The 20,566-nt window shown below is 36.2% G+C and overlaps 3 protein-coding genes across 8 annotated transcripts in view; 1 reads left to right on the forward strand and 2 right to left on the reverse strand.

Annotated features, from left to right (window-relative positions):
- The first annotated feature begins 4,474 nt into the window (after positions 1–4,474).
- On the forward strand, positions 4,475–6,208 carry LOC109546637 (V-type proton ATPase subunit S1). Its single transcript, XM_019917668.2, has 5 exons — positions 4,475–4,957; positions 5,010–5,183; positions 5,239–5,467; positions 5,519–5,799; positions 5,854–6,208. Exons 1-5 carry the CDS (start codon positions 4,672–4,674, stop codon positions 5,955–5,957), a joined length of 1,074 nt encoding a protein of 357 aa, XP_019773227.2. The 5' UTR covers positions 4,475–4,671; the 3' UTR covers positions 5,958–6,208.
- Positions 6,209–6,941: 733 nt separating this feature from the next.
- Positions 6,942–12,846, reverse strand: LOC109546619 (7SK snRNA methylphosphate capping enzyme bin3). 6 transcript variants are annotated; one of them, XM_019917634.2, is made up of 12 exons: positions 12,671–12,843; positions 10,298–10,438; positions 10,039–10,225; positions 9,883–9,979; positions 9,429–9,828; positions 9,210–9,373; positions 9,026–9,151; positions 8,913–8,965; positions 7,760–7,978; positions 7,423–7,569; positions 7,284–7,368; positions 6,942–7,226 (listed from the first exon to the last, which is right to left on the reverse strand). In XM_019917634.2, the coding sequence occupies exons 2-12, from the start codon at positions 10,426–10,428 to the stop codon at positions 7,054–7,056; spliced, it is 1,782 nt and encodes a 593-aa protein (XP_019773193.1). In that variant the 5' UTR covers positions 10,429–10,438; positions 12,671–12,843; the 3' UTR covers positions 6,942–7,053. The 6 variants fall into 6 exon arrangements, 4 of the variants coding, with proteins under 4 accessions (XP_019773193.1, XP_019773192.1, XP_019773191.1 ...); XM_019917633.2 differs by having other exon boundaries at positions 9,020–9,151; XR_007281539.1 differs by having other exon boundaries at positions 7,423–7,678; positions 8,913–9,151; positions 12,671–12,846.
- Positions 12,847–13,678: 832 nt separating this feature from the next.
- The window catches only part of LOC109546624 (GTP-binding protein Di-Ras2), an 8,870-nt gene continuing 1,982 nt past the window's right edge, over positions 13,679–20,566 (reverse strand). The window contains exons 3-5 of the mRNA XM_019917641.2: positions 18,768–18,864; positions 18,540–18,700; positions 13,679–18,481 (exon numbers count right to left, since the gene is read on the reverse strand). Coding sequence (XP_019773200.1) covers positions 18,287–18,481; positions 18,540–18,700; positions 18,768–18,864 — 453 coding nt within the window. The 3' untranslated portion in view covers positions 13,679–18,286. The remainder of the gene's footprint in view (positions 18,482–18,539; positions 18,701–18,767; positions 18,865–20,566) is intronic.

The raw sequence follows: 20,566 nt of genomic DNA on the forward strand, positions 1-20,566 counted from the left end.
TCTAGAATGATGTACACATGAGCGTTCTTGCTCATTTTGCCTCCGAGAAATGAGCAAAAATGGGACGGAAAACATGAAATTTTGGCATAATCTTGCACCCAAGTGTGTGATATTCAAATTTGGCTTTCTGGGTCAAAACTATTCGAATTTGCTAACTCTCATTGTTACGACTGAATCGAGTTTTCAATTGTCTATCCAACGATGCCAAAACGAATTCTGTGGCTCAAATTGTTCTTGAGAAACCTCGAAAAAAAGCAGCGTCATGTTCAAGTGGATTTTGCAACTCAAAAAAAACCATGCAAATCTAAAACTTCTTGAATTCAAGCATTTTTTGAGAAAACTGCCAGCATTTCCTTATCGATGGTTCACTTTCTACAAAGGCCATTTACTTCTCTCTAGAATGATGTACAAACAACACGCTATTTGTTTGATTGTTTTTTTCTATACAGCTACAGAATTAGTTGGAATGGGTAAATTGTAGCTACTGGATCTGGTGAGAGAATGCTTAAAAAATTCATCGTTTTTCGTCTAAATTTGGCCTAATTTTGCATGCAAATAAATTCTGATTGGCGACAGTGATTTGAACTCTGTTTGAAGCGTTATTGAGCTTAATTCTTGTGCTGTGCGTATGTGTTTTTCCAAAAATTAAGTTCTTCAGGTAAAGTTTCTGCAGGGCGGAAAACCAAGCAATGCACATTGTCTGAAACTCAGTCTTGCTCCTAGTTGAACAAAACGCCGGTTTTCCGGATTTCAACACCGAAGTTGTAAATGTGGATCTCATATCTTCTGAATTTTTCACTTGTCCGTTTTTTTACAGGGTGATCTCAAAAAATTATTCTTTTTGGTCTTGCAGTAATTACATACTTTCTCTTGGATCAATTATCAAAAATCTTGATGAAGTTAAAGTTTCGCAGACAACTTAGGAGAAAAATTTCAATTTACAGAGTGGCGTAAATAAGCGAGTGTTTGAAGATAAATTTCACTTTAATTGTGCGTCTGCCGGTATCACAGAGAAAAATCGATCCAGGAGGAAAAGCTTATATCCGCAAAATGGAAAAAAAAATTGAGACCACCCTGTAAATTCAGAAGATAGCCAAAAAAATCAAAAATTGTCTCCAGATATCACGTGTATTTAAAAAAAATCCGTCCCGAAAATATTTTTTGTTCACCTGGGAGAACGCCACACTTGCATACAGTTGCCCTAATGCAATGTCCACCCGGTATAAATTTTATGTGAACTACCGAATTTTTGCTGAAATTTGAATTTTGAAAAAATTGGACCAAAGAAAACTTCAAACAGAAAGCAAATCGATTACAACAATCCGAATTTATCCAGTTGCAAAGTTGGGGCAAATTTGGCCATGTAAAGTTTATTTTGTTGAGCAACCCAATCAATAGCTCTACAGGGTGTTGCTCATTGCATGAACACAAGGTTTCACTAAGTCTTTCACTAAGTCTTAGGCAGTTTAACAGAAACCTCAAAAACTTGCCGAACATCAAATGCGTTTTCATTAAAATTCTCCTGGTCAGAATTAACTTTGGCGTAAAAAATCATTAAAAATCGACGTTTTTAGCGGGTTTCAAACATTGCATATCGCAAAATAGACAGCTTAAAATCTGATTTTCCAATGCAAGCTCATTTTGGTCAATTGCGCTCAATTTTGGAAACTTTTTGACTCCAAAGTGTCTTCTGACCAGAGAGAGAATTTCAGACCAGAAACGGGGTACGTCTAGAAAGTTTTTTTGAGGTTTCTGCTGAAAGTGTTAAAATTTGCACGGACTGTGGATGTGGAAAATATTACTTTAAACAGTCGTCTTTACCATAAGCCATGTTTGGAAAGCAAACTCTCAGTCTTTCTGCTATAAAAACCTTAAGAAACCTATAGAACAACAAAAGCTTTCCTTGTATGTTTTTGCTTATAACCGCCCTAGTTAGAGGACACTTTGGCTTAAAAAAACATTCAGAAAAGTGGCGCTTGTTGAGATAAAACTGCAAACGCTGTTCCTGCAAAAAAACTGCGATTCAAATTTCCAAGCACGGATTATCGTAAAAAAGACTGTTTAGAAGAAGATGTCTATGCCAATCTCATTTTGGCCGGTTCTACCAAAACCTGCAATTTACAAATCACCTCTTCATTTTTTTCTCTAGACGCGTTCCAGTCTCGATTAGTAATAAATACTTCAGTATCTAGTAATTTGGCAAGACTAATCTAAAAACCTGCAACTTTTGCATGAAAACAGACCACAATTCTACTTTACAGCCCCATCGAGCGTCGCATTATTGTTATTTTAATCAGAAATTTTGAGCTGGTAAAAACTCCATCAAGCAATTTCTCTCAGGAAAACGGCCTCAAAGGCCATATTTGCACATTGAAAGGAAAGTGGGATAAACCCAATTAAACTTGCAAGGGAAGCAATGTAATCTCATTTCAGCCATAAAGCCGGATGTAAATCTAGCTGCGCCTGACAATTTTCCATCTAATTTCCGTCTTTATCACTGTTGAAATTTCTTAAACTTTTACATTAGCTGACGCTGTAGAAGTTGTAGTTTGACTAACTTTGTCAGCACAACATCAATATACGGACTTAAAACTTTTTCATGAAGTCGGAAGACTCTTCGTCAAATTTTCAGGCATTTTATTTAGTGGGAAACTTTGTCAATAATTATTCAAAGGTCCCCAAGGGAATAACCCAAGTACATAAAAAATATATTTTTTTATAAGTGCGATCATTCAAGCTATGAATAACCAGATTAAATTCCACTCAATTTCCATTCAAAACAATCAATCAATACAGTTTACTGAATTATATAAGATCCAGGTCATTATGGGCTCGGCATGGATAAATTCTCTTTTTGCCGCAGCTTAATGCAGTTAAAGAAATTCGATTGCTTTTATCCGGAAGAAGAAAAATGTTTTGAACAGTTAACAGACTGACATTGATAAAGTTTTCATACAGCTTTTACGTCTTTTGTCGCTTGATATCAGGACAGATTTTTTATGAAAAAGTCGAGCAAAAGTTCTGATTTCAAACTAAAATGCAAGATCTTGTCTGAGGTTTAGAAAAATGGAAGTTTTCTTCAGTAATTACCATAGAAAATCGAAATCAGCTTTCAATTTATATACGTAGAAAACAGAAGACTTAAGTATAGAAAATATCCACTGTAAATGTCCATACATGGGAAGAATCGAATGAAATAACCCGAATTATTCGATCATTTTCTTCCAGAAAATATTTACTTTTGCGTCTGCCTTGCATCAAATTTTGCTTTCTCTACTGTTTTTCTTAAATTTTAATTATTTTGTTTCATTTTGATGATTGATTTGTTTTTCAGTTTTTGCTAAAGCGCAATAACCGAGTTTCTGTCATTAAAAAAATTCTCGTGCTGGATCATTTAACTTCACCTCTCGAGTTAAATTAATTCGAATTGTTTCGCATCGAAAAAATGTTTCGCAATAATCTTCCCGTGATGTTTGTGGCTTTTGCTGCCGGTAAACGAAACAAAAATCACTCAATTATTTTCTTTAAAAAACTCCTGTTTGATCTTGTCATTAACCCGGATCGTTCCGAGCCTGAAAAATGTTTGAAATTGAAACCTCTTTTGACGTTGAATTTTTCTTATTTTAACATCAGAGAACAATTTGAAACTAGACATTTTTCCAACGCAAACATTTCGAATTAATAACTCGAGAGGTCAAGTAGGAAATTACTGATATCAAACGCAGATGCAATAAGAATTAAGCAAAAAAATAAGAAGCCATTTTCAGAAGCTGGTATTTCTACTCTTTTTCCTAAACAGAATGTTTTTCGAAAAAATTGCTCGTATTTACTTCGAATGAGAAGACTGCATTAGATACGATTACCTGTTATCCTATTCATAATGCGAGATATTTTCCGAGATAATTCGAGTTATTTAAATCGATTCTTCCAATCACGAGTTTAGGTTGTTAGTTGGCGTATGCCAAGGAGACCCACACACAATGACAGCAAACGTCAAAAACTTCTGATTAAAAAAACGCGTTTTCTCTGCTATAATCGTGTTCCCAACAAAGAAAATATAACAAACCACTAAAAAAAGACTACGTCTGCAAAAACCCTTCAAGTTTCAACCTGAAACTCAAAAAAACCTGCTATTTTATCACCTTTCGCGCAGAGTATGTTCAAATCCGCCATTAAACTGACAGGAACTGACAAGATTTGACGTGCTTTTGATAGCTTACAACTTGATAGCCATGAAAAATCACACATGAGTTTACTGGACACTCCACGTTTTTCTTTGTTAAACAACACGGAGAAAAATACCATTTGAGCCAATGAAGCCCTGCATTATCTCATTAAATTGTACTATTTCGATTCAAATCAATCAATCAATACAGTTTACTAAATTATATAAAACCCCAAGTAATTATTGGTTTGGGAAAGCCAAGTTTTCCGTTTTCCAAGCTAAATGCAGTTGAAACCCGATTGTTTGTCCCTGGCAGTGGAAAACAATATCATATGACAACTTCCAAGATAAATGAGACAACCTGCCAGAACTTGACAAGTTTTCGCTGGTTTTGCCATTTGAGCTTCAAAATCCCCGCCTGATATTAAAGAAAACGGGGGTGGCTTTCCCGGTGGAAATATTGATTTCTAGTGGCGTGCGCAGGAAATTTCGCCCGCACAAGGAAAATGCATATCAAACGCACCGCTTTATGCGTTTTCCTCAAAATCCTTTCCCTAAATGCTGCGATAATTGTCTGGAGTAACAAGAGAGTGGAAGTGTCGCCTTTGCTACCGTTTGACGATGACGACCTGGAGAAACTCGCCTCCAAACTAGAGGTAAAGAATGTGTTTTTGTTTAGGGTGGCTTTGAAGACTAGCACGGCCCCTATTCCTAAAAACCTGCGGGAAGTGATTGAGCCCTACCACTCCTCCTATAATCCGAATGGAAACATTGCAACAGCCAACGCTACAGGTAGGGACAATGGATAAAGAAAGCCACCCAAAGCACTTAGTGGATGTTTTAGAACTGTCCCTATTGGACGATTGCAATGGGATCACCACCCAACTGAAGATTAAGGAGAAAGTGGGAAATGCCACGGACTTTTTGTGCGTCCTCGACGTCACCTACCCCCGAATAAGGAGCAAAAGGGCTGCGGATGATCAAGAAGCAACCAACAGAACGCAGGCGGAAGTCAAAGGCAGGATGCTTAAGAAAACTACTTTAACTACTGGTTAATTACTCGTCTTTTACAGGTCCAGTTATCTACATCAGCGAGACGGATTTAAGCAAAAAGAACAACCAATACGCGCTGCTGTATTCATCCAAGCCGCTGAAGCTGGAGGTGAACAACAGCGTTAAATATCTGGGAAACACCGATAACAGTTTGATCACTTTGAGCAAACGCTTCAACATCCCAGTCCTTCTGGGGACGGAGGAGAAAGTCTATTTGAGATTCGGCATTTCCTGGATCAATGGCTATTGGTAAACCTCCAAAGGCCCCTACTGGAGGGATTTACTGACATACGTTTTCAGGTATATGCAGACGGTGAAGGTGGAACTCACTGGGGAGTCGGAAGGGAAGCCGAGCTACTACACTTTGACCACCGATGAGAATATATTGGCTCCTGCCCATTTCTCCTACCATTGCAATGGACAGTCGGTGTTTTCAGACCCCACCACTGGCACCAAGCTGACCATCTACGACCTCCAAGTGCAAATCGACGCCAAAAAACCGAAATTTGGAGACGCTAATGATTGTGTCCCATTTACAACTGCCCCCATTTGGTCTGGGCTTTTTGTTACCACTATTTTAGGTATTTTTTCAACGGTTTTCTCCCAGCTGAAGCTGAAACTTGTGATGTTTGCAGGCTTGGGGCTGATTGTGGCGCTGACCGCTCTAATGGACATCAAAACAATGGACAAGTTCGATAACCAGGCCACAAAGAACTTGGGCATCACTGTGATGGATTAAAATAGAACCTGTTGAATATTTAAACTATTTATAGCTGAACTTTCATATTTCAATTCTTGCATGTGCACAACGACCCTCTACATATCGGTCTCCTGTCCTGCTCCTGTGTGATAGACGATCCTGCAAGGCAATAAACTAGTTTCTATTGTTGCTATATTTTTGAGGGCTGCGGAAAATGCTGTAGATACTGTTTTGGGCTCGCAATATTTTTTTATCTGTCCGCAAAAAATAAAGTCTTCAGATAAATGCAATCGCGTAATCATTGAAGAACGAGCCTGCTATTTATCGCATTTGGCTAGTGATTTAGTGTTTTTTTAACCGCGCTCAGAGCATGTTTGTCTGCTCAATTTGCTGCAATCCTGCAAATCCTGCTCAATTTGACAAAGTTCTTCATTGGAATTTTCGGTTTTTTTTTAGTTTTAAGCTTGGTGGGGATAAGACGAGACCTTTCGTAGCGCAGTTCAAGGCACAATCTTAAATTTTTGCCAAATAAATACCTACATGAGCGCAAAACTTGCTAATGTTCAGGCATTTTTTCTCAAAGTGTTTTTTGCCACGCCGTTTAAATGCGTATTCATTTTCAATATTTTTGAAACTTGAAATTCAATATATTTTGTATCTACGTATTAACTAAAAAAAACACCGGCATCAAAATCAAAGCCAATTTTAACAAAATTATCATTTGTTGTCGCCACGTTTCAAAGAACGAAAAAATCAATTAACTAATGCATAATTTAGGCGAGCTAACGAAAGGACCAGAAAAACGCATTGTTTGTTTTTCTGGTCCAAAACCTCTTGGACCCAAAATATTTTCATATTTCTGCTTTTATCTCCTTCAGCAATCGCGAAGATTCTAACGACTGATTGGATATTTCTAACCGTATCGAAGATATGGCGCTTTTCATCTTTAGGCATCGGAAAAAACCACCCAAATGTTCAATTTCAACTCGAAAATTGGACAGGAAAAGTAAATAAAACAATATGTTTGCTATACCAGAACGTCCTTTTAATATGTAGATTCTACAAAAGGAAATTACAAAAAAAATGTTTTTATCAAAACATATTTACACTGTACAAAATCGAGTTTCCTATAATTCTAATCAGTTGGGGTGTCCGCAGTAGTTGAATCGGGGCTACATTTACTGTAGTCAACGGACTGGCAAGATAAACTCGGTGAATGATCTTGAGAATCCTCGCAAAAACGACCATTCGACCGCGTCAAGCTTGCATACACATGTTTCTCTATATGGCTTTCCAAATCGACTTCGTCTGTAACAAAAAACGTTCGTAAAAACGGTTTTCTTAGTCAACTTTTGTGTAACTTACCCGATTGCATGTCGTGTTCCGTACTTGGCGCTGCTTCGCATCTTTCACTCCTCTCAGGAAGAAACGTGGTACTTTTCGTAAACACCTAAAACGCCCAAACATTGACCAATTGAAAACAGACTAATTAATCGCAACTAACCTGTATGGGTCGCCGAAATCCAGCGCTCTTATGGTATGGATACCCTAATATTTCACTTTTAGCAAATCCTACCGCGGGTGAAAGCAAATATTCGCTGAACTTATCGGGGAAGAAGTCAATCGACTTGTAGTTCTGATAGATGGTTTCCTAAAAAAAACACACACATTTGAGAACTTACAGTGTATGAAAAAGCAGCTGCTGAAACTAGGAGCTTCTGGTTAAAAGCACTACAAGTTCAACATAGGATAGGGAGTGGCTAGAATAGAACCATGCAGGTTACCTATGCAGAAAGTGGCTAAGGTGCGATAGTAGTAGTCCAAAACAGAAAAAAACATACCGTAAGGTTCCGTTTACTTTTGTAACTTGCCCAGTGCTGGGGCTCTAAAATTAGCTTCCCCCCCGGCCTCAATTGCTCAAACATTCTGCGGAATGTCAATTTAATACCTTTATCGCCCCAGTTCAAGTGAATCCATTTCGTGATGCTCAAACAGAGTATCACATCGAATTGGGGCTGCTCTAAACAGAGCAAAGATTCGTCTTCTGGAACGTAGTTACACTAAAAAATAATGTGCAAAAATGGTCTACATACTATAACGGTATTCACCTACAGTTTCAAAGCCCTACTTCTCTTCAATAGTATTAGTATTATCAGGGTCATGCAGAATTTTGTACAGTATTACGCCCTAAATACAGTTCAGATTGTACTAGAAATAGAACTTCGGCTGGCATTGGGTGAGTTATGAGATCTTCGTGCTTTTAGGGCGTCGTGTGGCATGAGTGGCTTACGTCTTCAGAGTGGTGCTGCGCCGAGCAAACCACCTCTTGTCCACTACGGCCTAAAAGTTCGAAAAACTCAACAGTTTCTAACCAATGCTGCATGAAACTGTGGTACTTCGTACATCACGCTCAGATTATGAAAATTTGCCAACGAGAAATCACATTTTGTTAGTAGGGGGCAAACGATAACGATAACAGCAATGTTTAATTCATACTAACTTTGTATTATTTACTTCCCAAAAAATGTTTAATAAAATAACTAATTTATTTTTTGCAAACATTTGATTTTTTAAATTTTACATCCCTGATTTGTAATTCGCCTCCCGTTGGCGTTTTCAACAAAGGAAAAAACAGGGAGATTGAAACACGAACATTGCATGTATTCGCATTGGTTGATGATGAAATCGCTGCTGAACCAGGAGTATATATATTGCAATTTACCAAATCGAAATTAATTCCTGGATTTCAGTCATTTATTGTCTCTATTTATCAATTGAAATACGTTTCGGTGTATTTTCCCACCATCATCAGTTTTTATGTGTAGCGTTGTTGCTACTTTAAGCCTTGGCATACATTTTCCGATTCAGAAAATGTATGCCAAGGCTTAAAGTAGCAACAACGCTACACATAAAAACTGATTATGGTGGAAAAATACACCGAAACGATTTGGAATTGAAACACAGTCAGGAAAGTATGTACAAATTGCAATTTACCTGTTTAAAAGTGACATTTTTCGGAAAGTCCGTGCCTTGAATATCATGGAATCCTGGAATGTCAATAGGTCCATATAATATAGGCATTGATATGGGAAAAAACTCACTATTACTTTTACAAGTTGCTCTATTAGAAACTGAGACATTTTCCATTCTAGCCGGTGAGTTTAATGAGGTTTTAACGTAATACCTAATATTTTTTCGTGCTATACTAATTAGCTTTGGATCGATATCAACACCTGCATAGAAAAAAATACGTTAGAATAGCAAATTAGGAGTTATCCCAGAAACAATTACCGGTTACAGTGCGGGCGTTCAAGTCTCTGGCAACACTTAAAGTAATGTGGCCGATGTTGCAACCCACATCCAAAATGTCTTTATTTTCGAAAATGTGCGAATGATGCCCAAAAACTTTGAGCCTATAATCTACTTCATTATTAGGATTTCTATATCCGTAATACCTGAAAAGCAACAGCAATGAACGTGTGTGAACTGATAAAATCAACACTACCTTACCTATTATAGTTGCCATACTGAAATCGCTTGTTTTTTTCCTTGAATAGTGGAATGGCTTGATCTTTGACTTTGTTTTGCGGAGGCCGGGAAAACGTGGTTGAAATCGATCGTTTCAGCCAGGCGCCAGGTTGTGGAACAACTGGACTGACGATTTTATCCATGGTATTTTTAAACTTCTTCGGACCGTTACTCAAATTGATGGTAACTGTCTTTTTCTTCGGCTTATCTTGGAGGTTATCGACAGTAACTCCAATTTTAATATTTTCGGGATCTTCAGGTATTTTGGCTGAATCCATGGAGGCTTCCGGTGTTTTGGCTTCGATATTGTCGATGTGATCAGGCACGCAACCTTCCGCCGATGCCGACATTGTGCGCCGCTTTTTGAATCGCTTTTTTTTGCCTGAAAATAAAACGGAAAAATTCGGAAATTGCTTGAAAATCCCCTGAATACTACCTTTCTTAACTGGTGAAGACAGTTGTTCCTCATAATCCTTCTCATTAACGCAGTCCATTAGATGAAGGGGATCATGAGTGTTTGGGGAGACGATTACCTAGAAGATATCAACAATTGAATAATCGATAACGGTTTATTATTGTTATTGTTTGTTACTTCAATCGGCAGTTTTCTCCTTGGGGGCGTGGGCAATGGAGAACATTTTGGAGAAAAAGTATTTAAAGCCCGATTAATGTCCGCATTTTGAAGACTGCCGAGGTTTAATGGATCGTTTATGTTTCCGCCAAGTAGAAACTTTGTTGGCGGTACTGGTTTGGAATTAATAATCCCGCTACCGGAAAAGCTGAAAACAAAACGCAATCCATTAAATCCCAATCAACCATCATCATTTCATCAATTTAGGAGCAGGAAATACCTTTTGGATCGCTTTCGACAGCCACGATCTTTAAAAAATCGTTTCTTAACCCCATCCTTCATTTTGGTATTTCCAGTGCTCCGATTAATGAGGAGTTTGGGAGAATTCAGCACCTTTGCAAAACCATCCATCCTTATGTAACTGCAAATAAAAAAAACCTGCCATTGCAAAATAGTCGGTATAGCACATCAAATTCAAGAAAATTGCCCCAAGTCCACTGGTATGGACTGGGGAGGAAGCCAAGATATGTTTTGTGCAAAGGACGAAAAATAATTCTTTTCACTTTTCCCGAATTCTCAGCGGTTTATCAACTATCAGGCTGAGTAGTTCGTACTTGCTTTAGTTAGGAAGATGCGAGAGAGCATAGTCTAGTAACCATCCATTATTAAAAAATCGGAATTCCGGGCGATTTGTATGAAACTTTCAGGGTCAGGTACATGGGAAAATGTAAATTTTTAAAGGGGGCACATTTGACACAGTAAAAATCAGGATTCCGCGCTATTTGTGTAAAACTTTAAACATTTGTAGAGCCAAATGTTTTCTAAGTGCCAGAAAAATTTCATATTGCTACTTGCTTTGGGTTGGAAGGCGTGAATTTTTAAAGGTAAGAGTGCAGTTGAGTACAAAAATTAGCCGCCTCTTCAGAGTCAAATGTATACGTCCAAAACAAAGTCTTTAATACGAGAAAAATTCGTGTTTTTCTACTTTTAAAGTAGAATTCTCTTCAAGGAAGAAAAATAATGCAGCATTTCTCGCAAATGCTTTCCAAATAATCGAAAAATGTTTAATTACCTTTGAATTGAAGCTGATGCAATATTTGTACAACTTGCTAATATTTTTATACACGGAAAACGGGAGCAACAATACTAATATTGTGAATGTACACTACACAGTTGGAAGGCTTTTTATTAAAAAACGAGCGTTTTTCGTAAACCCTGTGATGAAATCGTTGGAAATTTCCTTGAAATAACGTGCTTAATTTAGTTTAAACCACACTCAATTTCCCCGCAGAGTGAAAGTAATGGAGAAAAACGACAAGCAAAAATACATCTTAACAAAGAACTAGAAGTTAATCAGATAAAAATAATAATAATATACACTAGGATTGGTTGGGACAAGGTTTGCGGTATTATTGAGCAACTAGGCAACACCGTCGGCTGCAGAGTAGTCGTTGGGAGACTCTAGTAACTTCCAGCACTTCCACCAGACCTATTAGCTCTCATCAGTTGAGTTAACAAGGAAGTAGGTGAGGATCTGTCGCAGTCGCCATGTATTTTACTGGTATTAATATATAGGAAAATAAAAAATACTTTTAAAATGACACTGCACTAGCAACATTTGGTGCTCATGTACTTTATGCCTGTCGGGGTTTTGCGCTCTTTTTCATTTTTCCTTAAAGTACACTTAAATTAAAATAGTTTGAGTGAAAAAAAATGAGGATCATTCATAGAATCTTGCTAGAAAATATTTAAAAACCAATAAAATATCCATATTTACCCAGAACTTTGCGCAGCGTTGCCAGACTACACAGAAAGTTATATGTAAATGGAATAAAATATACTTTCATTGCTAATATTTTTGATTTTTCACCGCTTTATTTTTACGGTACTTTAAGAGAAAATTACAAAGAACCCGAAACTCCGACAGATACAAGCACATGAGCACCTTTTCCTAAATGGCGTTTTTCGTCGAACTATTGATAAAATGCTTGTCCCGAGCCACGAGACATTGAGCGACTGGCGGCAACGTGGCAAATTTAGATTCAATCTTACTTTAGGCACCCGGTATGTGCATAATGTAAACTGCAAAACACTATCAAAGGCAGCTGATGAATAACGTGTAAAACTTGCAATATTTTTATTAAGTTCAGACACTAAAAGTGGGGGACAGTAAGTGTTAAATTTTGACACTTTAATATTAACGCAACGTGCGAGGCAAAATTGGTTGTATATGTGCATTGTAGTTTACATTCCTTTTTGTGCAATTTTTTTTTATATAAATCTACTGATCAAATATTAATAGAAACTGCTCCAGAGGCATGGAGCTATTAGTGACAGGGAAAATTTGTTCTAAAACTTGGTTAAAACCCCCATTCGATCGTTTCGAATTTAAAAAGCCACAAATAAAAATAAACTCTTAAGGAAGAACCCATAAGTTGAACAGTGGAACAAACGAAACTTCGGAGATTAAAAGCGACCAACGCAACGCTTTGCTGGAAAATTGTGCAACTAGGCAACATAGCTCTCTAGTTCAGTCAAAATCTTCGCTTTAAAAATCGAGCAAATTGCTCATCTGCCGAGGAGGTAGACCGGAGTACGCATTTCATCTAATTTTCGAAGTAGTTTTAATCAAACCACGCCCTTATTTACTTACCACTGCTAGTAGATCGATGGTCAATTAGTCACTAATTTTGTCGAACAATTTTTATTCTTTAACACACTGCACCAAGCTAGTTAACTCTACGGCAGCCAATCTTTGTCTGATTTTTGAGAAGCATTTGGCTCCCCAATGGACGTCCATAGTGTCAGCCTATGATGTCGCCCTCTGTGCGTTAATAACGGGACTCAGAGAACAATAACAATCGAATCTGGCTTTTAAGTAAAATCCATTATATTTAGTGCAAAAATCGTATCCTTTTCGTTTTGCTCTTGTGAAATTCCTTGAGAACACATATTTAATCCTGCTAGTCTTATATATATGCTCAAGATGTATAATCAACTGAACAAATCGCATTTTATTAGGTTAGGGTCTGGGTTAGGTAGATTAACCTTTCAATAGATGGCAACTCGTACCCGATGACGTTGAACGTTTAGACCAATGACATACTATAACAGAGTATGTGCATAGACAAACAGCGGTACCCCGAATCAGTGATGTCGTACTAGATAATCTTTCCCTAGCTCTAGGGATTTTTCTCAGGTAATAGGAAAAGGAATTTGTTATAATTATCTCGGACATTTTTAAAATTTTTCGTTTACCTGCAAAAAAAATATTCTGGGAGAAAGAAAAGAAAGAAAATATGTATTAATATATCGGCTATATAAGGCTATAATTTCCCGGAAATAAGCTTTACTAGGATGCAAAAATCAATAAATATGCAATGAGTGTGATTTGCAACTGCCCCATCTAGATATAAACTTTGTCAAATATCTACTTAAATTAAAGCTTGAATTGAAAAGACTAAAAATTGACACTAACTAAGGCGTGCCACGCCCACTTTTGGCAGCGCTCGAATATTCTGGTTCAACCGTGGAACCCTCAACCGTGGAACACAGCTGTCGAGAACCTCTAGATAATCTGGTTGGCATCGTTGCCGCGTCGATTCGTAAATTTCGAACGCCAGGGAGGAATAAACTAGTTGAAAACGAACAAGGCAAAATGTTGGTAAGAATAAGGTTTATAATAATAAATTCAAATTTTGAGTAAACAGTAAGGAAATTATCTACAAGTATACAAATTGTTCCATAAGTTCACTATATAATAACAATTTTTAAGGAAACACTATATGTATAGAGCTAGTAGGTAGAGGGAAGTTCTTTTAAGTGTCTCACACCGGTTGCTATTTGTCTATTAAATGTGCCCAAAAATAAAAATTCACTAAAACTTGCCACTGTGTATATCGAGAACGTTTAGGGCGAAACATTTTTTTAAGTGTGTAATTTAGAAACTCAGTTCAAAACTGGCCACTGGAGGGCAGAGTTGCAAAAATACAGGGTGTCCCAACCATAGAGTAAATAAGACTTTATCCAGTTTGTTTCAAAATTGTGTTCGTCATATTGTAAAGGTACTAAACGTACATGTTTTCGAAATATTTACAATTATTGAATTTCTACAAATAACGCGCAGAAGTGCGCCAAAAAAGACGCAGTGAAAAAAACTTTTTTTTATCATGAATCTTATTATGCCAAAAAACATGAACGAGAAAAACGCAAAAATGACACTTTAGAAGAATGAAGAATCTACAATGAGGAAGAAACAGCAGACTCGTCCAATTGTTTTTTTATATATAAATAAAATAAGGAAGAAATCCAATTTGTTTCTTTTCCCATTGCTGGTTTTCTTGTAAATCCAGTTGAAATGTTGATTTTTTTGAAGTTTAAAGAATATTGAAGTTAGAAATTCTCAAAGCTAAAATAGCTTTAATTGTACATTCGGGCAGATAAATTTAAAGCCATTTAAATTATTTTATTTGTCCTAAATGTCCCTAAAATAATAGAATATTTCGCTTTTCCTGCAAAAAAACAGTTGTTTTCCTCAAAAACTTATGATTCGAAAAATTTTCCCAATTTTCACCAAACAATTGTGTGATTTGCTTTGCGTAGAATTTTTATGAATTGTTGGTAAACTGCAACTTTTTAACTTTTTTTTAATGCACTGGTTTACTTGTTAAGGAAAATAACTCTTTCAAATGTTTGCAAGCGTAACGAAAAAAGCTGCAAACTTTATAAAAACAGAAACTATTATTTTTATTAAGTACAGACATATAATTTAATGCGTCTGTTGAAATATGAAGCGATGTCGAAAATTGAGCCAATTGAGCGCAAGCAAAAAATTTAAAAGACCTTTTAAATGCCCACCCAAATACAATCGACCTTTTGAGTTGGAGAAAATCCAGACGATACAAGTGTTTTTTTGAAAAAGGCGATACTTTATTTATTCAATTTTATAAAATATGACTTCTAATGTGTTAAAAAAATTAACTCGACTCGAGTGTTTCTCCTTCATGTAAATAGTTTTTACTTTCATTTTGACGAGCTAAAAACACTAAAAGCAACAATCGAACAATTGTATAAGTAATTTCGCTTAACAATAGACTATTGTTTCTTCCACATGGAGATGAAGGGAAATTTGACCATTTTTTAATTCTTTTTCTTCCTAATTTTGGCAAATTTCTTACGCAACATTTTATTCTAAATGTGCGTTTCCTGTTGAACAAAATTTCGGTTTCCAATAAAACAGACAATGGTTTGACATCTAATATCCTGATGAGGCAGTGCGAAATCTGCGAAACGTCGGCAGTCGGACATTAAAAGCGAATAATTAGACGAGGGACGAGACACTTAAAAAACCGCCCCTGTTCATTTTCCAATAGTTAAAAATGTTGTTGGCAACTGGTAAAATGGTCTATAGTGGCAAATGGAAATAAATTTAAGCATTTTATTGCTAATCATTGAACCTTTTGACAAAAATTCCACTTTCTTTACGACTTTGGCCCGCAATGGATGCATTGGAAATGTAACACTGTCTAGTTGATAGTGTGGAAAATAGTAAACAGAGAAAAATTGCAAGATTTCTTAGTTGATGGAAGTAGCGAAAATAGCGCCTAGAGAGCAAAAATCTAATATTCAGGTATGAAAAGTTTCACATTCAGGCAAATCCAAGTAAGACCAAAATGCCCCCGGTTCGGCATAGACGCTTCCATTTCTATCCAAACAAACAGTTTTTATCTATGGTTTAGCAAACTTAATAATTTCTACCAACCGCGTGGCCTACGTCTACCATAAGGAAATATCTTGGTCCAAATGCCACTAATCTCACTGATTTGGATCGAAAGAAGCCACAGAAAGCACGCGAGTCTTGCTTGAAAATGCCCAAGTCATTTTGTTAAAATCGCCTATACCAATATTTATTAACATTTTCATTTTTAACAAACTTCGTTGCATAAATACGTTATAAATCGGATCACAATTGCAGTTCATATAGTGAACACTATAAAGCGTGAATATAACAAATACGATTTAAACTTACAATATTTAAGCCAATCAATTGCTCGATCAGAATGCGGCTTTTCCTGCAGAATCATCGAGCTTAGCATTGGACCATCAACATTGTAAATTAATAACACTAACAATATTTGCATATAGCACTCAGTCTAATATTTAAAAATTGGTCTGAAAAAGGGCTTTGGCTCATTCTTCATTTATTTAATTTGTGGTCCACTTTACTTTCAACTGATATTTATATATGCAGGGCGATTTTGTTATGCCCAAAGTGAAAAAGGTGATAAAACTTACTAGAAAATAAGGTTTACTTGCAAAGTGCATTACCGCTTAGAGCGGGCGTCCGTGTAGGCTCGTAACAATATGAATATTTTTGGTAATTACTCGCTTCCGAAAAAATCACCAAAAATTTGAATAATGTTCGAATCTACACACACGCCGGGACTAAGAGGTAGAACTTTGCAAGTAATCCTTGTTTTTCTCTACTTATTTTTGTGTGCTGGATCGCCCTTTTCACTTTCACGATGTACTTCTACTACGTACTAGAAAAAACCAAAAAAACGCTTTTTTAGAAAGTTTTACTGAGATATGCTTGGTGAGGATGCAGTTTTGATGTTGCATCGGAAAATTCGGCTTTTCTAGTTAGCTAAATCTGTGCCTTTAAGGGCAGGTTCTACTTGGTTTGTTGCTTAGAATTTACGAGTTTCGTCTGAAACAGTACTGAGTAAAGTTAGTAAGTAAGGGATATATTTAATGTTTTTTTTATCGGCTGTTAGTATACATGGTAATTACTCGGGAATTTTAAAGATAAACGGCAAAAAATAAAAATAGTCAACTTAATTTTTTTATTTTTTGTTGTTGTTTTTGAGTAGGATTTTTGATTAAATGTTGATATTTGACCGAAACTTGGTAGTTGGAGTTTCGCAACATGGAAACTTAAATTTTATCTTGATTTTGCGTACAGAAAATGAAAAATACATGCGTCGTTAGTTAGATCAAAATATCTCGAAAACGGTTGCTTCTAGCTAGTTTTGATAAGAATGCTTTTTGCGTCAAAATGATACGAGAATTGATTTTATTGCGAAAAATGAGATACAAGCATGCACAGAAAAGTTATGACCCTTCAAAACGGAAGGCTTGTAGGTAGCGCCTTCTAAATGCTCTTAATGCAAAATCAAACAGAAATTTAAGTTCTTCATGGTACCCTAAATACCAAGTTTCGTCCAAATGTCGACATTATCTATAAAAATACTTAAAAAACCCAAAATTAATTTTTTACACCCTCTAGTTGGAGAAATATCGGGCTATTATTAAAAAACACCCGGTATATTTTAGCAAAACAGTTGAATGGAAAAAGGGTATTTGGGATTTAAGCGCCACTTCTGTGAAGAACAGAAAAGATAGGCAAAGTAAATTACACCATTTCTTTACATTAGCTCTTAAAAAATAAAAGCTGTTGTTTAAAGCAAAGAATCAATATTTATGTGCAGAGCAAGTTACTGGAATTATTCAACCAGGGAACCGTAAAAAATGGGTCAAATGGTTTTGAATATATTCCTTACTTCCCAGCCTCGGTTAAATTTGCTCAAAATTCTACATGCTCTTTCGGGATATATGAATAAAAAATCTAATACAAAAATATGCAAGTTTCACTCAAGATATGTAGGTAGGTACATAACGTTTAGTAAAATCGATCGCAAAGCACTTTTTCAGATAGCAATGCCTTAAGATTACCTAAATCTATAACACTAAATGTCAATTCTACAATTATTGATATGCTATCCGTGACGAAATTCGTAAATTAGGAATGTTTCGATTAAGGAGAAATGAATCAACGTTTGGTGTGTGTGGAAAGGCTCTAGTTCGATGAAATGCTTGGAAATCAAACATCCGATTTTAAATCTAACGGAAGTTTCAATATTGGAGCTTCTACTAAATGAAAAGTTGGTAAATGCGAAGCTATATGGTTGATTTTCGGTAAATCCCCGAAACAATAAGCACATCCTACCCCCTAAGCCACAACATCTATAGGGGCATAACAACATTCAATATTTTTCGATAAAGGGGAATGATTTACATTTACGATGATTAACTATTACTAGAAAAACCATCCGGCGATGTAAAAAGACGTGAATTTCACGTGTTGGGTTTAGCAAAAAAGAATTGTTTATTGCTTCTTGTCGCAGACTGATTTTTAACTTTGCGTTGATATTCTTCGTTAGAACAGAAAAAAATGGAAAATGTGACTAAATCAAACCTTTTTACTGTTTTACATGATCTCACACTTGTCTTTAGCGACGCGACTGTTTGCTTTACCTCCCACGTTCAGGCTCACATTTCGGGACTTTTCCAAATTCAGCAATTCTTGGAATAGCTGTTTTACGTTGTGATTGGTTTTGGCTGAAGTTTCCATGAAACTCACCCCCCATTCTGCCGCTTGTGCTTGCCCATCAATGGTCGAAACCTACAGGAAAATCAGGATTTAATCAACACTGAATTTTGTAATTTTTGCTCCATTTTACCTCTCTGAGCTCAGCGCTTTCGTCGCATTTATTTCCTGTTAGCATAATGGGGATTTGGCTTAAATCTGGTCCTTTTAGTTCTTTTATTACTTCGTAAATGGGCTTGAGTTCCTCCAAACTTTGACGACTGCACACCGAGAAGACGAGAATGAAGGCATGACCTAAAACACACCATTCATATTCATTTAGATTCTGAAAACAGATTTTTTAGGAAGTCCGAGCTGATACCTTTGCTTATAGAGAGTCGTTGCATAGCTGGAAATTGATGAGATCCTGTTGTGTCCGTAATTTGTAAAGTGCAGATGTTCTTGTTGCAGCTGATGACCTAAAAACCCATTTTGCGTGTACAGATTAACTAGCAGGATTTGCCAATATTTAAATGAGTCAATTATCAGGACATTTCATGGAAAAAGCTCTGGAAAAATCTCTAGTTTTTCAATGCCTTTTCGCCCATTCACGATAAACCAGATCGCATATCCACCGCTTCGTTCATTGCACATTTAGTACGTGCACGGCCTCCAATTTATTGTTGTGCTGGTTTGCTTAGTCTGTACTTGGCCCATCGGTGGTTGGAATAAAGAAAAAAATAACTTTCGGATACCTTTTCTGTCGGGACGAATATTCCACGTGCGTTTTAGATGCGTAAAAGTGTTGATTTTGAGTCGTGAAGCAATTTTTGAGACATTTTTGAATGCTTTGGATTTTGCTCCAGTATAGCTGGCGATTCACATTCGGGAATGTTTTGTAGTGCAAAGTAGGCTCTATATGTGGTAGGCTTGTGTAACTCAGTGAATTTTTAGGATTTGGCGCAGTGCTACGCAAATGGCTTGGTGCGCCAACCCAACGCACCGGCGCAGTAACACAGTTCCGTTGCCGGGAAAATATTGATGACTTTTTGTACTTGTTCTTAGATTTATTTTAGGGGTCATTTAGTAATAATATTTTTAAAATTTCTTCAACATTTCACAATTTTACAGTTTTAGCCAAGATACTCTTTCTCATAAATGCTGAACTTTCTGGTTTACTTTAAAAATGCTGGCAAATTTAAGGTATTTTCCGTCAAAAAGATGAAATAAATTTTTTCGCTTTGTAAAAAGTTTTGAAATCCCTTTTTAACTTTGAATTTGGAACGAATTCGAATTTGAAACGGAATTGAATTCGAAACAAAAAGCAAATAATTTTGTATCAAAAAACGAACAGAATAAGCGAAAGTTTATACCAGATTATTTGGAAATCTCGTCACCCCCATACCTCTGATGACTGTAGAGTTTCTTAAAAAATGTGGTTTTATAGTTTTGATTGAATTTTTTTTGCTTTACTTTCTACTCAAAAACGCTCTATTTTGTAGAGTTTCACTTAAAAATTCTGTGGATCTGCAGGAGTGTTTTGCGAAAAATTACAAGATAGATTTATAACTTTGCAAAAACTTTACAAAACCTTTTTTCAGCGTCGAATTCGGGACAAAAATTAAAATACATTTCTCCCATTTTTTCCCGAAAACCATTAAGGTTTTCTCCAAAACTAAAAGTCGAAACGCAAAAAAGCATTATTCCCTGATGATTTTGTTCTTTCTGACAATAATGGGGTGTTTTCTGGCAAAAATTACAAATTTAATTTTGCTAGAAAATTCGCCTCATTCATCGGTTTGAAGGGAACTTCAGAAAACTTAAAAATACTTTATAGCTTTGTAAAAATTTAACAAAAACTTTTCAGCATCGCATTGGTGACAAAAACGAAAATAGATTCCTCCCGTTTTCCGAAAATCAGTAAGGTTTCCTCCAACACCTCCCAAAAACCATTATTTTTGTATGATTTTTTTCTTTTCTGACAATAATAGTGTCTCTTCAGCCAAAAATGACAAAATTAATTTTGCAACAAAATTCGCCTCAGTCATTGGTTTGCAGGGAACTTTAGAAAACCCTTTTCAGCTTCGAATTTGGCACAAAAACCAAATAATTTGATTCAGTTTTTACCGAAAGCAATTAAGATTATCTTGGAAAACGACCAGAAAGCAAAAGTTATAAAAA

This window comes from Dendroctonus ponderosae, unplaced genomic scaffold (genome assembly GCF_020466585.1).
Source record: "Dendroctonus ponderosae isolate FM_Combo_2020 unplaced genomic scaffold, Dpon_F_20191213v2 Dpon_F_20191213_5, whole genome shotgun sequence".
Classification (NCBI taxonomy): Eukaryota; Metazoa; Arthropoda; class Insecta; order Coleoptera; family Curculionidae; genus Dendroctonus; species Dendroctonus ponderosae.